Source organism: Parambassis ranga, chromosome 1, assembly GCF_900634625.1.
Source record: "Parambassis ranga chromosome 1, fParRan2.1, whole genome shotgun sequence".
Classification (NCBI taxonomy): Eukaryota; Metazoa; Chordata; class Actinopteri; family Ambassidae; genus Parambassis; species Parambassis ranga.
In genome coordinates, this window is record NC_041022.1 from 16,360,765 (window position 1) to 16,373,293 (window position 12,529).

Here is a 12,529-nt window from a genome sequence, read left to right on the forward strand (position 1 = left end):
CAGCATTGGCATGTAAATTCTATGACATTGACCAGACACAGGTTCATACCATAGAGTCTCCTAAGTGCTATTGTCCAGAGACGTCGGCATTTCATCACTGTCTGTCACTTTAAGGTCTAACTATGTTATAAAGAGTAAAACCGTGACAAATTGTAATTTCAAGGGACGCGCCTTCACATAATCCCCTTTCTTGGTAATGGAGATGCGCTAGAGGGGAGTACTTACTTTGGTATAATAGATCCCCACTGAACAACTAAATGACCTTCCTGCTGCTCTTTAGTCGGTTTTGGTTCTTGATACATTTAAGTAGTTTAAAATTCTAGGAAAGAACAAATCAATCTTTTATATCTCTGTAATTGAGGGCAGAATGTCAGCTTATAGCGGCTTAGTGGCCAAATTCTATCAATTTGAGTGTTTCTGTCACTGAAGACATTTATTAACTAATACAAAAAATACACATCAAGCAGATAACCATGTATTATATGTCCTGATGCATACAAACTCACCCAGAATACTATAAAAAAACATGTTTATATATATATATATATATATATATATATATATATATTATGTTGTCACAAACTATATGTTCGTGGGTTTGCTGTGGTGAGTAAACCATGCAGCTCTCTATTTGTCTCTCAAACGTTTACAAACTCATGCCTGACATCTGGGGATATACGCATTCATGCTGTGCTCACAATTGAGTCTGAATATTTATCCAATGAGCTGTGAGGCTTTAAATTACTGCTGAACTTACAAAACCAGTAATTTTATTCTCTCATTTAGACTTTCAAATGCATTTTCAGCATCTCTGTATTTTAGTTACTGTAATTTAGTTTAATTTAGATGTGTGTTGTATAATAACTAACAATCCAAAAAAATCCATCCAGGTGTGAGAAACAGTGTCTAAATCTGGCACGTGTTATCTTTGAGCATCTATATGCTAGATGTTTACTGTAATTCTGTGTTCATAGGTCCTTTAGGGATGCTGTGGTTGTTTTGAACGGATGAAGTTCGTCATCACTGCAGAGGTCTCAGAGTACCCGGTGCCAGGAAGTGACGTTGCATAGTAACCAGGCACAGCCTGACAGATCCCAGCTGTATCCAACTAACTGATTTGTTGCTCATTTATTCGCTTTTTTAACGGAATAATTTTAGTCCGAAGCAGTAAATGTAACTATAACGTTACACACGGCTTGTGAGACTCTTTCCGTCAGGTAAGATTACTCGTCTTTGTCGCGTAAGTTAGCTAACCTAAACGAAGGCTTGTACTACGTTAGCTTCCTTCGTTTGCTGCCTTGCTAAATATGCCGTTTATGGTAAAATCATGCTTTGCTTTCATGTTGTGTAAGTTTTAAGTAGCGTTGCGATGAAAAGAGTCTTTATTGTCTGCCAACTTAGCTGCTCTGCGCTGTTAGCTGGCTACAATGCGAGGATTGAAATGCTAGCAACATATGTCATAATGACGGAATAATTTCAGTGTTGTTGTGAAATACTTTGTTTCTCTTCATGTAGTGTTTAAGTTTCTAAATGGCTGTTAAAAACTGTAACATCTGCATCCATTTTGCTGTTCTGTAGTAAGGCGTGTAGCTAGTGCAAAAGTATAAAAGTGATAGCACACAACAGTAGCATCTCGATAATTGATGCAGAATAACTAAATTACAGGTTTTTGTTGACTAACTTTTGTTTTGTTTTTCGTGTGTAGAGAAAGTAAAATATTTGGCTATGATCTAATGTGGCCTGCTTACACTACGTTACAGGGTCTGTGTGGCGTTTGAGAGGACCATGTTCAACCCCAGCGAACTCGAGGGTGAAGTGGATCACGCGTTTTTTGACAGTGATTGTGATAATGCCAGTGGAGATGGTGGGAGGAAGGTGGTGAAAGGTTCAGAAAACGAAAAGAAGGGCCCAGCAGCTCATGAGAGCTTACAGGTAAAAGATGCAAAAATTAAACCTCAGGTGCCCCTAGGGACTGACAAGACCATAAAACATCTAAAGAAGGTGGAGGGGAAACGGAGGTCCAGGGAGTCCAGCAGGTCGTCTGATTCCTGTACATCAGGTAAAGTGATAAGTGATAGCAGCGACAGTGAGGATGACTCTAAAAGGTCAAATGGAACCTTCGTTGCTTCGTTGGCTGGGGCCAGTGAGATGGACGATGACTATGCTAACAACCAGAGTCCAAAGGAAAGTGAGGAAGAATTATCAGCCAGCTCAAAAAAGAGAAATAAACAGTGTTCTAAAAAACTGGAAAGAAATCGACACACACAAAGTCCATCTTCCACTGAGACCAGCACAGATGCAGACTCGGAGAGCTCCTATTGCAGCCGGAGCAGCAGCTTGGAGTCACCTATACTCCTCAAACCCAATAAGTCTTCTCTATATCCCGGAGTAAGAAGGACCAGGATAGGCTCAGCAGGAACTCAGGATTTGCCTAACACCCATACAGAGGATTCAGAAAATACAGTGACCGATGTGAGCCCCCTGTCCTCTCCTGACATCACCCCTCTCCAATCCCTGGACCTGAAGCCAAAAGTGTCTGAAGAGGGAAACCATAAAGAGCAGCAGCAGCAAGAGGAGGATAGTGTGCCCTCCAGTGGGCTGATCAGCACGCAGCAAGATGAGGATTCAGATCAGGACATGGATGAGGGTAAGTAAGGTTTAACTGTTTAGTCATGTTTGCCTTGCTGACTGTCTTCTAACAACATCATACTATCCGATTCCCAACTTAAGATTGTACAATATATTCAGCTCATGCAGAAAAAAAATCAACCATGAACATATGAGTTTTGTGAAATCACTCAATACTGTATCCTTTAAATCCAAATGTAACCATTATATAATGTGCAAAAATAAAAATAGAATGAGCTATCATAATATTACTCTAAAAACTCTTCAGAGAAAAATAAAAAAACAACAACTGGATTAGGATTTCATCTTAATCTAGAATGGGCTGAAAAATGTAATATTGCACAAAAATTCAGCTGTAAACCGAACACTGTAGCTGTGTTTAAAACCAGATTGTGATACCTCGTCTCTTTTTTTGCTTTTCAGTTTCTCTCAGTCTAGAAAGTCAGCTTGGCAGTAAAATGGTCTTCCACTGTCACGGAGGGAGAAACAGGAAGAACTTCTCGTTCACCAATGACGAGGTTCAGCGCATTGATCGAGAGAATCAGCGACTACTTCGAGAGCTGTCACGACTTTCTCCAGGGCCCAGGCCAGGAAGTGTGGCAGGGAAGAAAACCCACTCGGCCAGTAACTGCCCTCTGAATCGACTGTCTCACAGTGCACTCAACAGACAGCGAGAACAGCAACGTATTGAGCGGGACAACTTGGTGAGTGTGTCGAGTCTAAACTCAATACTTAATATGCTCTATTTCTGTCTGTTTACTTAATTTTTACACTTTTTGTTCGTTCTTCAAAAAAAGGTATTGCTTGCTATACTGTTGGATTTTTTTTTAGCTGTTCAACAGTTTGGGGTGTTCTTTGTCTTATTTGTTTATTTTATAATTTAACACTTTAGAATTGTCTGGCCAAAATAGGCAATGCCTTCCCCGGAAACATCCCTGGATGTCAGCATTATATTGCTCCAAATCCTGTGTATATTATTCTTAATGGTGCCTTCTCAGATGCAAAAGCAAATTATAGATTCACCTGTACACTAATATCTCTGCATACCATCCCAGATAGAATTTGATCTGTGTGTTGATACTGAGTCAGATGGTCCCTCTCCTCTTTAGTCTAGAGAATGCAGCATCCATGATTTTTAGTTTTGATTCATCAGACTATAGGACAGGTTTCTACACATCTGTTGTTTCAGGTATTTAAATTAAAAATAAGCATTTGTTAAAAATAATATACAGTGTTGTATACAAGTCTGTACAAGTACATACAGTGGTACAGAAAGTATTCAGACCCCCTTAAACTTTTCACTCTTTGTTATATTGCAGCCATTTGGTAAAATTTAGTAGAAGCATCCTTTTGATCTAATACAGTCATTAGTCTTTTTGGGAAAGATGCAACAAGTTTTTCACACCTGGATTTGGGGATCCTCTGCCATTCCTTTTTGCAGATTCTCCCCAGGTTGGATGGTAAACGTGGACAGCCATTTTTAGGTCTCTCCAGAGATGCAGTCATTTTTAGCAAACTCAATGCAGGCTTTCACTCTGCCATAAAGCCCCGACTGGTGGAGGGCTGCAGGGATGGTTGACTTTCTACAGCTTTCTCCCATCTCCTGACTGCATCTCTGGAGCTCAGCCACAGTGATCTTTGGGTTCCTCTTCACCTCACTCACCAAGGCTCTTCCCCCCCATCAGTTCGGCTCAGTTTGGCCTTACAGCCAGCTCTAGGAAGGGTTCTGGTCATCCCATTCTCTTCCATTTAAGGATTATGGAGGCCACTGTGCTCTTAGGAACCTTAAGTGCAGTAGTACTTTGGCCAGATCTGTGCTTTGCCACAGTTTTGTCTCTGAGCTCCTCAGGCAGTTCCTTTGACCTCATGATCCTCATTTGCTCTAACATGCACTGTGAGCTGTAAGGTCTTATATAGACAGGCGTGTGTCTTACCTAATCAAGTCCAATCAGTATCATCAAACACAGCTGGACTCAAATGAAGGTGTAGAACCATCTGAAGGACGATCAGAAGAAATGGACGCACCTGAGTTCAATATACGAGTGTCACAGCAAAGGCTCTGATACTTAGGACCATGTCATATTTCACTTTTTTGCAAAAATGTCAACAATTCTGTGTTTTTCTGTCAATATGTGATGCTGTGTGTACATTAGTGAGGGGAAAAATAAGATTAATTAAATAAATAAGATTTACAGTGATGTGTTCTTTGTAATGATACAACTGATTAATATTGCACCGATAAACTAAAACCTATTGAATTTTCGATCTATTTTTATGGACACTTACTTCCTAAATTCCTAAAGTGTTTGTTTATTTAAGATTACTTGAGTGATACTTAATGATTAGTTGGGTTTAGGTTGTGTCAGTCTGAGAGCGCCTCCTCTGAAAACAGACACGGATGAACTTGGACAGATGGCAGCAGGTGGGGAGCTTGCAGCAGTCCCACAGAGTGACATTATGAGACAGTTCAGGCTCATGCTTTAGTCTTTCGCTCCATATATATAAACTCCACCTTATCACCTAAAAGGTCAATGTATGTGTTAAATTAGAACAATTACAATTTTATTAGATATTGGCTGCCAGTGAAGTGTTACTATTGCCATTTGAAAACCTGCATTATTGTCTTTAAGTTAATATGGTTGTCATTGTTATTGTTTAGAGGTCTAACACCTCAAGATTTTTTGTTTTTGTAATCGACAACTTTACTTCAGTCATTTGTTAAGGACAGACTGTTCTCTCCCTAGAATCCATCTTTCTGCGTCAGTGCTGCTTTTCGCCTTCTCTATTCTTAGGAAGTAGTAATTGAATCTGCCGTGTGATCAGTGTATCCTCCCCACACATAACCCGTGCAAGACACAGCATTTCTCCTGCACAAGTAGAACAAGTTCAATGTACATTGTAGATTGGTGAATTACATTTATCAGTTACTCTTCTTTCAAAGAAGTGAAATAAATACAGAAACTAGGTTTTTCCTGAAGATATTTTAATAATGCATACATGGGAGATGCAGCAGGTGACAGGTCTGACTGCAACTGGAAGCCCATAATGCCTTTTTATGACCTCTGCAGGACTTATGAACTTTAGTGGGACAGTCTCTTGACGCTTGATCTTTTTGCTAGTTGCAGTGCTTCACATTGAGCTTTTGCTTACTGAGGGATTTGTTCAGAGTCTTGTGCATGTGGAAGTGCTTATTGCTTCATGCTGTTTTGTTCGAATGCTTTGATTATTTAATTGAAATTTACAGAATGAAGACTGCTTTTTCTGTGTGAAACAGATTTTTATTTAAATCAAACCTCTTAAAAAAAAAAAAAAAACTACTATACCGTTATGTCAGTCATTGTCCCAGAAGAAAAAATTAATGCAATCCAAATTCTCGTATCCTTACAAAACAGTTATGTTGAGGTGTTGATAGATAGAGGGAATAAAGAATCTCAGAAAAAAACTATACTTGTAAAGTGCAGGTCTACAGCACTGTCCTCCAAAACATTTGATAACACTTAACAACGTAACCTCCATAAAGTCACCGATTGATTTAACTGAGTAAAGTTACTTTAAATGTAATTAACACTAAAACATAAGGTATTACACTGGATCATTATTATAATATACAACAACATTTTAGTCTTGTAAATGGTTGCTGACATCAATGGCATCATAGTTAACCCAGATAACCAACATCTGATATCCTGTGGATACACCAGAAGGACCAAAATATTGGCTGTTGCTCCCACCTGATGATTAATAAGCTCCTGGATTGTACATTACAGTTAAGAGTAATGGTTTTTGTGTTTCTCCTAGGCTTTCATAAAGAGATTAGAGTCTGTCAAGCCCACACCTGGCCTGAGGCGCTCAGAGCAACTAGCAGACCACCAGCGCCAGCTCGGGTACCTTGGAGCTTCTTCATATCCAGTCTGTAGAACCACCACAAAAAAAGAAAGATCTAGCAGCAGGGCATCCTCAGGTAGATATTTTTAACCCGCTAGTGTGTTCAAATAATTACATGTTTTTTAACAATTTGATCATTTATATCCAGTAGGTTTTTTCCAATTAAACCAAGTGATGTGGATTATCATTTAAAAACAAATCCATTTATGAGGTAACTGTGCAGCATAAACACACCTGTGAACCTTCAAGTGTTTGGATTCCCCAAGCATGGGTCGATATCAGCAGGAGTGTTTGTGTGTAGCTGCTTTTGGAGAGGCCTGGTGTTGTACTTCTTGATTAATTTAGGTGCACAAGGAGGATCACCATGTTGCACTGCACTCTAACACTCCTCTCAAATTAAAGGCTGCAGATTTGTCACACATCTGACCTGCTGCCTCCAGATGGCTGCAGAGACTTAATTAATGTAGAGAAGAAATTCACAACTCATAGAGCAGCTGTGAACACTGTAGAATCATCTATTAATTTACAGATCAGTAACTGACCCACTGTTTCTGCTCTTATCTTGTTTTGTTGATACTTAGTTTAAGAGTAATAGTTGAAATAATATATTGATAGCACAGTTCAAGATGCTAGGTAAGTTACTGTCTGTAAACACAGATAAAATGTGTGTGTTTTCTGGTTGTAATTATTCAACACATCACTGTATATTGTTTTATTGATATTGTGGTGTTCTGTTGTTCATACCAGCAGTTTCCAGGCCTGTAAGCTCTAGAGCCGCATTCACCACCACTGACTCCAGTAACACACCCACACCCAGGTCAAAAAAACTGAGTGCAGGCCGACCAGCGTGGTGCTGATTTTAACAACGGGCTGCTTTCCTTTGTTGATGTGAGTTGGCGTCCGCCCTTCAAGGATAAAAAGGTACAAAGCTCAAAGGATCTTTTTCACATCATCTCTTTGACTTATCGACTCTCCAGCAGCATGATGTCATGCTTTTCCCTAAAAATGAATATGCACTTTTTTCTGCTCTTTGATGCTTAAATAAAACAGATGGTCTGAAATCTGTTGCTTCTTACTTACACAATACTATGAACATGGCAGTAAGTCTTTGTCAACAGTGAGCTAGATTGTTGTATTTTTGCAGGAAATATTTGCCTATTTTACAAAAGCTGTGCTGAAAAAACAAATTCATTGTTTATTATTTGCATCAAATGTTGATTGTGAAATTGTTTTTGTTTGCTTTCTTCCACATTTTATATGAAGTATGACAAATTAGAACTATTAAATTGATATTTAACAAGCAAAACGGACAACGACTTTTCTTTTAACACTGTGGTTGTGTATAAAACCATTCTGTATTTCTGTGGTGGTGAAGTCTTTCAGTGTTTTATAGGCTTCCTTCTGAGAGAAGACAGTAGAAAAAAAGCTCTGGTGTAAATAATGCCACGAGGTCTTTGTATTGTGTGTGCTGCTCCACCGTCACACTGTTGGAGCCACTTGAACAGGGCCGTTAGATCTCCTTTCTTTGGCAAACCTGCTGGCATAACAACAAAGATTGGTTGTTTCCATTACAGTGGTGCATGCTCCAAAAGACTGAACTGATTGACTAATAAAACCTTTATTCTTAATAAAATAAGGTATAAGTTGGGATACAAGGGTCAGAGTGGTCACAACATAACACATGGGCCTCAGCAACTGCTTTACAATCTGACTAACATGAGGAGCTGGTGGCCTGAAGTGACATCATCCTCTATGTTATCACAACATGTCCACCAGCTTGACTTTGTCACACAGAAAGAGTGCCATTTGGCATGTCGTAGATGGGATATATACACATTTCTGGGGGGGCACAGAAACCCGGGTCAAGTACCCACCTTCCCCGGGCTGACGCAGATGAGTGACAGGCTGCGTGCCCTCTTTGTAATTCACCAAGCTGTTACCACTGTATCACAAGAAATAAGACTTAAACAAAGTAAAGGGTTTCCTTGGGGCGCTTGCAACAAGGTTTAGTATGTAATCTTCTTGATCTCGTCGTACAGCACCAACACGAAGGCACCGCCCATGCCTCTGATCACATTGGACCAGGCACCCTTAAAGAAGGCTCTTGATCCCTCATCCTTGAGGATCTTTGACCAGCAGTCGATTGTGCCTTTGTACATGATGTCAGCTTTGGAGAAAGAGACATGGAGAGTGATGCAGAATGCTCATACATACATGCACATGTAAAATGCACAAATCTACCCGACAAGTGAATTATATCACTTTATAAGCATACTAAAAGCATGAGTGATGCTCACCTCCTTTGCGTCCAGACTGCATCATCATGCGACGTCTGACAGTGTCAAAGGGGTATGAGATAAGACCAGCTACAGCGGTGACAGTCTGAGCGATCATCCAGCTGACGATGATGTGTGTGTTCTTGGGATCTGGCAGCATACCTGTTGGAAGAAAGGGCTACGTTACCAGCCAGTGACAGTAAATTGCCCATGTGTAGTGGGATTATATGTTAAAAGGTGTGCACACCTTTAGCTGTGTCGAAGCATCCAAAATAGGCCGCTCTGTAGATGATAATACCCTGCACTGACACGTTGAACCCGAGGTAAAGACCCTTGAGGCCATCGGTTTTGAAGATCTTGGCGATACAGTTACCAAGACCGGTGAACTCTCTCTCGGCGTTGCCCTTGCCAATATCAGCAGCCAGTCTTGTTCTGGCAAAGTCGAGAGGATAGACGAAGCAAAGGGAAGTCGCACCAGCAGCACCGCCAGATGCCAGATTACCAGCAAAGTAACGCCAGAACTGTGTTTTTTGATCCACGCCACCAAGGAAGATCTTCTTGTACTTGTCTTTGAAGGCGAAGTTCAGGGCTTGGGTTGGGAAGTAACGAATGACGTTGGCCAGGTTGCCTCTCCAAAAGGAAATGAAGCCCTGTTCCTTTGGGATTCTAACTACACAGTCCATGATTCCTTTGTACTGTGTCTCTACAGTGATCTGTTTGCTGGCATGCTGGACCTGCAAAGACAGGGAAAATAAGATCTGTAAATGAGACAAGCATTCAAAGCTTCCCAAACATTTTGGTGAATCTGTGAAAACAATAATGTCCTGCCCAGACCAAAATCTGACATTTTATTTATTATTTATTATTATTTTATTATTTTATATTTCTCTACTTTAGTATCTCTGTGGCCATTATATGATCTTATTCAATGTTTAATGATCTCAGAACAAGCATTATGAAGTTTGAGGCCCAGCAGTTGCAGGCACGCTTCTGTTACTTGAGATTCTAGTGTGTATTAGATTACATACTTCATGTTAAATTTAGCATTTCACTTTCACTAAAAACTACTGTGGCCATCAGCTACAGCGCAGTAGTAATAAACTTACTAAACCTACACATAACATCATTAACAATTATAACTGGAGTTTTATGGAAGCACATCTGGAGAATTTGTCACCATTGCTGTCACAGCTTCTATTCATCGCTGCCCTGTGCGTAATTCCATCTACACACTGACGTAGGACCTCTCACGTGCCCCTTGGCATTGCAGCTAAGACCACATGTGCCCATCCAGCGTAAATGTGGTCTTTTCCTTAATTAAAACAGCTCCAGACTGACATTTCAGTGTTTGGTTTATCAATAAACCCACAATTACGCACGCTTTACGCACAGAGCGGTAACCATGCGCGACCATGCTACTGGCACAATTTGCTTCAATTATTTTACCTGCAGCAACAACTTGACTCTCTCAATGGGAGCAACAGCTGTTTTGGAGATGGCAGCGGCAATGCCACCGGCCAAAAAGTCCTTCATGAAACTAACCACCGCGTCCGACATGGTTGGATGCTTCTGCTGCAGATTTGAGACCCTAACTGTTCCAAATGTCACCAAGGTCCTCAAGGAAACCCTACGCCCCTCCGAGTGGACGAGGCACCCCCATCGCTCCTAATATATGCGGGGCATTTATCGCGAGAATTTTGCGTGATGGATAAGCTGTTTGTCGAACAGATAAACGAGGCTGAATAAATTTCCGAGGTTATAGTTCAACTCGTGCGCCATGTTTGAGCAGTCAGCGGCTGCCAAACCAGGGACGTTTAAAGGACACAATCTGTGTAATTTGATAATTATTCAAACTCAGATTTGTCTAATCCTTATGGCAGAGAAGTCTTTTGTTTCAAGTCCTGCTGGTAAACAACCCTGTCATTCTAATTTAACACACATTTGAGACTTTCAGAGCAAAGAACATTTCAAACATTTAGGTGTATTATGCTTTCCACATCTATCTATCTATCTATCTCTTTTTTAGTTTACACTTTTCTGATGTTTTGTTGCACATTTGTGAAACACAAACAAGAAAAAAATGGAAGAGACCCTTTTTTATTTCATAAAGAATCAGCTATGCTTCAAGGTTATTTAAAAATAAGTAAAACCATTGTAAAAAGGGAGTTTTGTTCTGTTTAGATCTGTGCTGGAAACCTTCTTTTGGCTGATGTTAAAATGCAACTTGATCCAAACTTGTAAACTTGCCAACTAGGCTTATTTTGTTCCACTGAGGAGTCCCTGAACATAATGTACTACAACCTTCTAGTGTGACCGGATTCCAAAATTACTCCATTCATATATTCATGAAAGTCACTGCTTCACCATCTAACTGCTGCATGCAACATGACAATAAGACATTTTGTGGAGTGTTATAACATTTTTATTGCATATATTAAAATGCAACAAAATTAGTGAGTTCTTTACAAACAGTGACTAACTACAAAATTGTGGCCACATGATGGCGCTCTTTGACAATGTGAGTTTAAAGGCAAACTTATGAAGTTTGAAATTTCTAACAGAATTCATTCAATTGGTGCTATATAACAGAAAACAGTTAACGCAGTTTATGTAACTCACAGTGTACTTTTTATATGTTGTTTCAATTTTATGTTTTTTTTATTGAATGAGCTGAATCAAGATTTGCATTGTGTTGTTTATAAAAAAAAGACCTGCTTCCAGAGTTCAGTGTCATCTAGCTTCTGTTGGGGCATCTCTGTTGTGCTCTTTCTCCTCCATCCACCTGCAGCCCTGTGCTTGACCTTCAGTTTTATTTTATGTCCAGACAAAACAGTGGGTGGCACTAGAGAGCCAGTAGAACACACAAGAGCATCACCCAGCTTCCCAGAGTGTTGTCCCCTCAAACAGGTGCTCTTCCTCATTTACTTCCCACACCACAATAAAAATAATGCAGCGCTTTACTTGTCACCCCCCTCCCCACCACACACACACACACACAGGGAAACACTCTGAAGTAGCTCCCACCAGTCAGGTCAGAGGTCAGGCTCAGCTGCAGGGCTGCAACCTTACAGCTGGTTAGAGATCCAGCATCTCGGTCACTTGTGCGCTTCAGTAGGGCAGATATTTGCGGATGCTGTGACTTGCACCTGCTTCTGGACAATCAAGACTTGTTTACACTCTTACCCAGTACTTACCTAAGACAGCTTTTCCTTTTAAAGCATCTTTAATCTGTGAGGGTCTGCTGATACTAGACTTACTAATGGAATAAAGTGGAATAAAGTTTCCTGTAAAATAAAATCAGTCCTCTATGGCTCCTGCTTTGTTGTTGTGGATGTTTTAGAATCAATTTTCAAACATTTATTTTTAATGTAAAACTCAAAGTTTATGTTATAATGTAAGAATTGAGGATCTCCGTGGTCTTTTGTTCTATATATTATCTGTAAATAACATCAGCCTCTGATATTATTGATATTAATTTTAAAAGGAGTTTTAATGTCACGTTTAGTTCCACCAAACGTCTTTGTGTGCCCTTATTTAAATCTGATCTAGATTTGCAAAAGTCGTTGCTCAGTAACGTTGGATTTCAGAGATTGAGGGAGGGGTTGGATGGATGGGGGGTTCTTGGATTTGCATTTTGAGTATGAAGAGCTGCAGGTGTCAGACAGTGAGCGACCCCCTCCACTCCTCAACACACACATTAACACACACACTTAGACTCAGCCGTTACACGCCACCCTTAC

At 40.2% G+C, this 12,529-nt stretch overlaps 2 protein-coding genes across 3 annotated transcripts; one reads left to right on the forward strand and one right to left on the reverse strand.

Annotated features, from left to right (window-relative positions):
* The first annotated feature begins 1,057 nt into the window (after positions 1 to 1,057).
* cfap97 (cilia and flagella associated protein 97) lies at positions 1,058 to 7,682 on the forward strand. 2 transcript variants are annotated; one of them, XM_028403394.1, is made up of 5 exons: positions 1,058 to 1,217; positions 1,761 to 2,647; positions 3,052 to 3,332; positions 6,427 to 6,589; positions 7,264 to 7,682. In XM_028403394.1, exons 2-5 carry the CDS (start codon positions 1,786 to 1,788, stop codon positions 7,368 to 7,370), a joined length of 1,413 nt encoding a protein of 470 aa, XP_028259195.1. In that variant the 5' UTR covers positions 1,058 to 1,217; positions 1,761 to 1,785; the 3' UTR covers positions 7,371 to 7,682. The 2 variants fall into 2 exon arrangements, with proteins under 2 accessions (XP_028259195.1, XP_028259185.1); XM_028403384.1 differs by having other exon boundaries at positions 7,261 to 7,681.
* A 430-nt stretch (positions 7,683 to 8,112) lies between these two features.
* Positions 8,113 to 10,446, reverse strand: slc25a4 (solute carrier family 25 member 4). Its single transcript, XM_028403408.1, has 4 exons — positions 10,236 to 10,446; positions 9,037 to 9,523; positions 8,811 to 8,951; positions 8,113 to 8,680 (listed from the first exon to the last, which is right to left on the reverse strand). The coding sequence occupies exons 1-4, from the start codon at positions 10,344 to 10,346 to the stop codon at positions 8,520 to 8,522; spliced, it is 900 nt and encodes a 299-aa protein (XP_028259209.1). The 5' UTR covers positions 10,347 to 10,446; the 3' UTR covers positions 8,113 to 8,519.
* Positions 10,447 to 12,529: the final 2,083 nt, after the last annotated feature.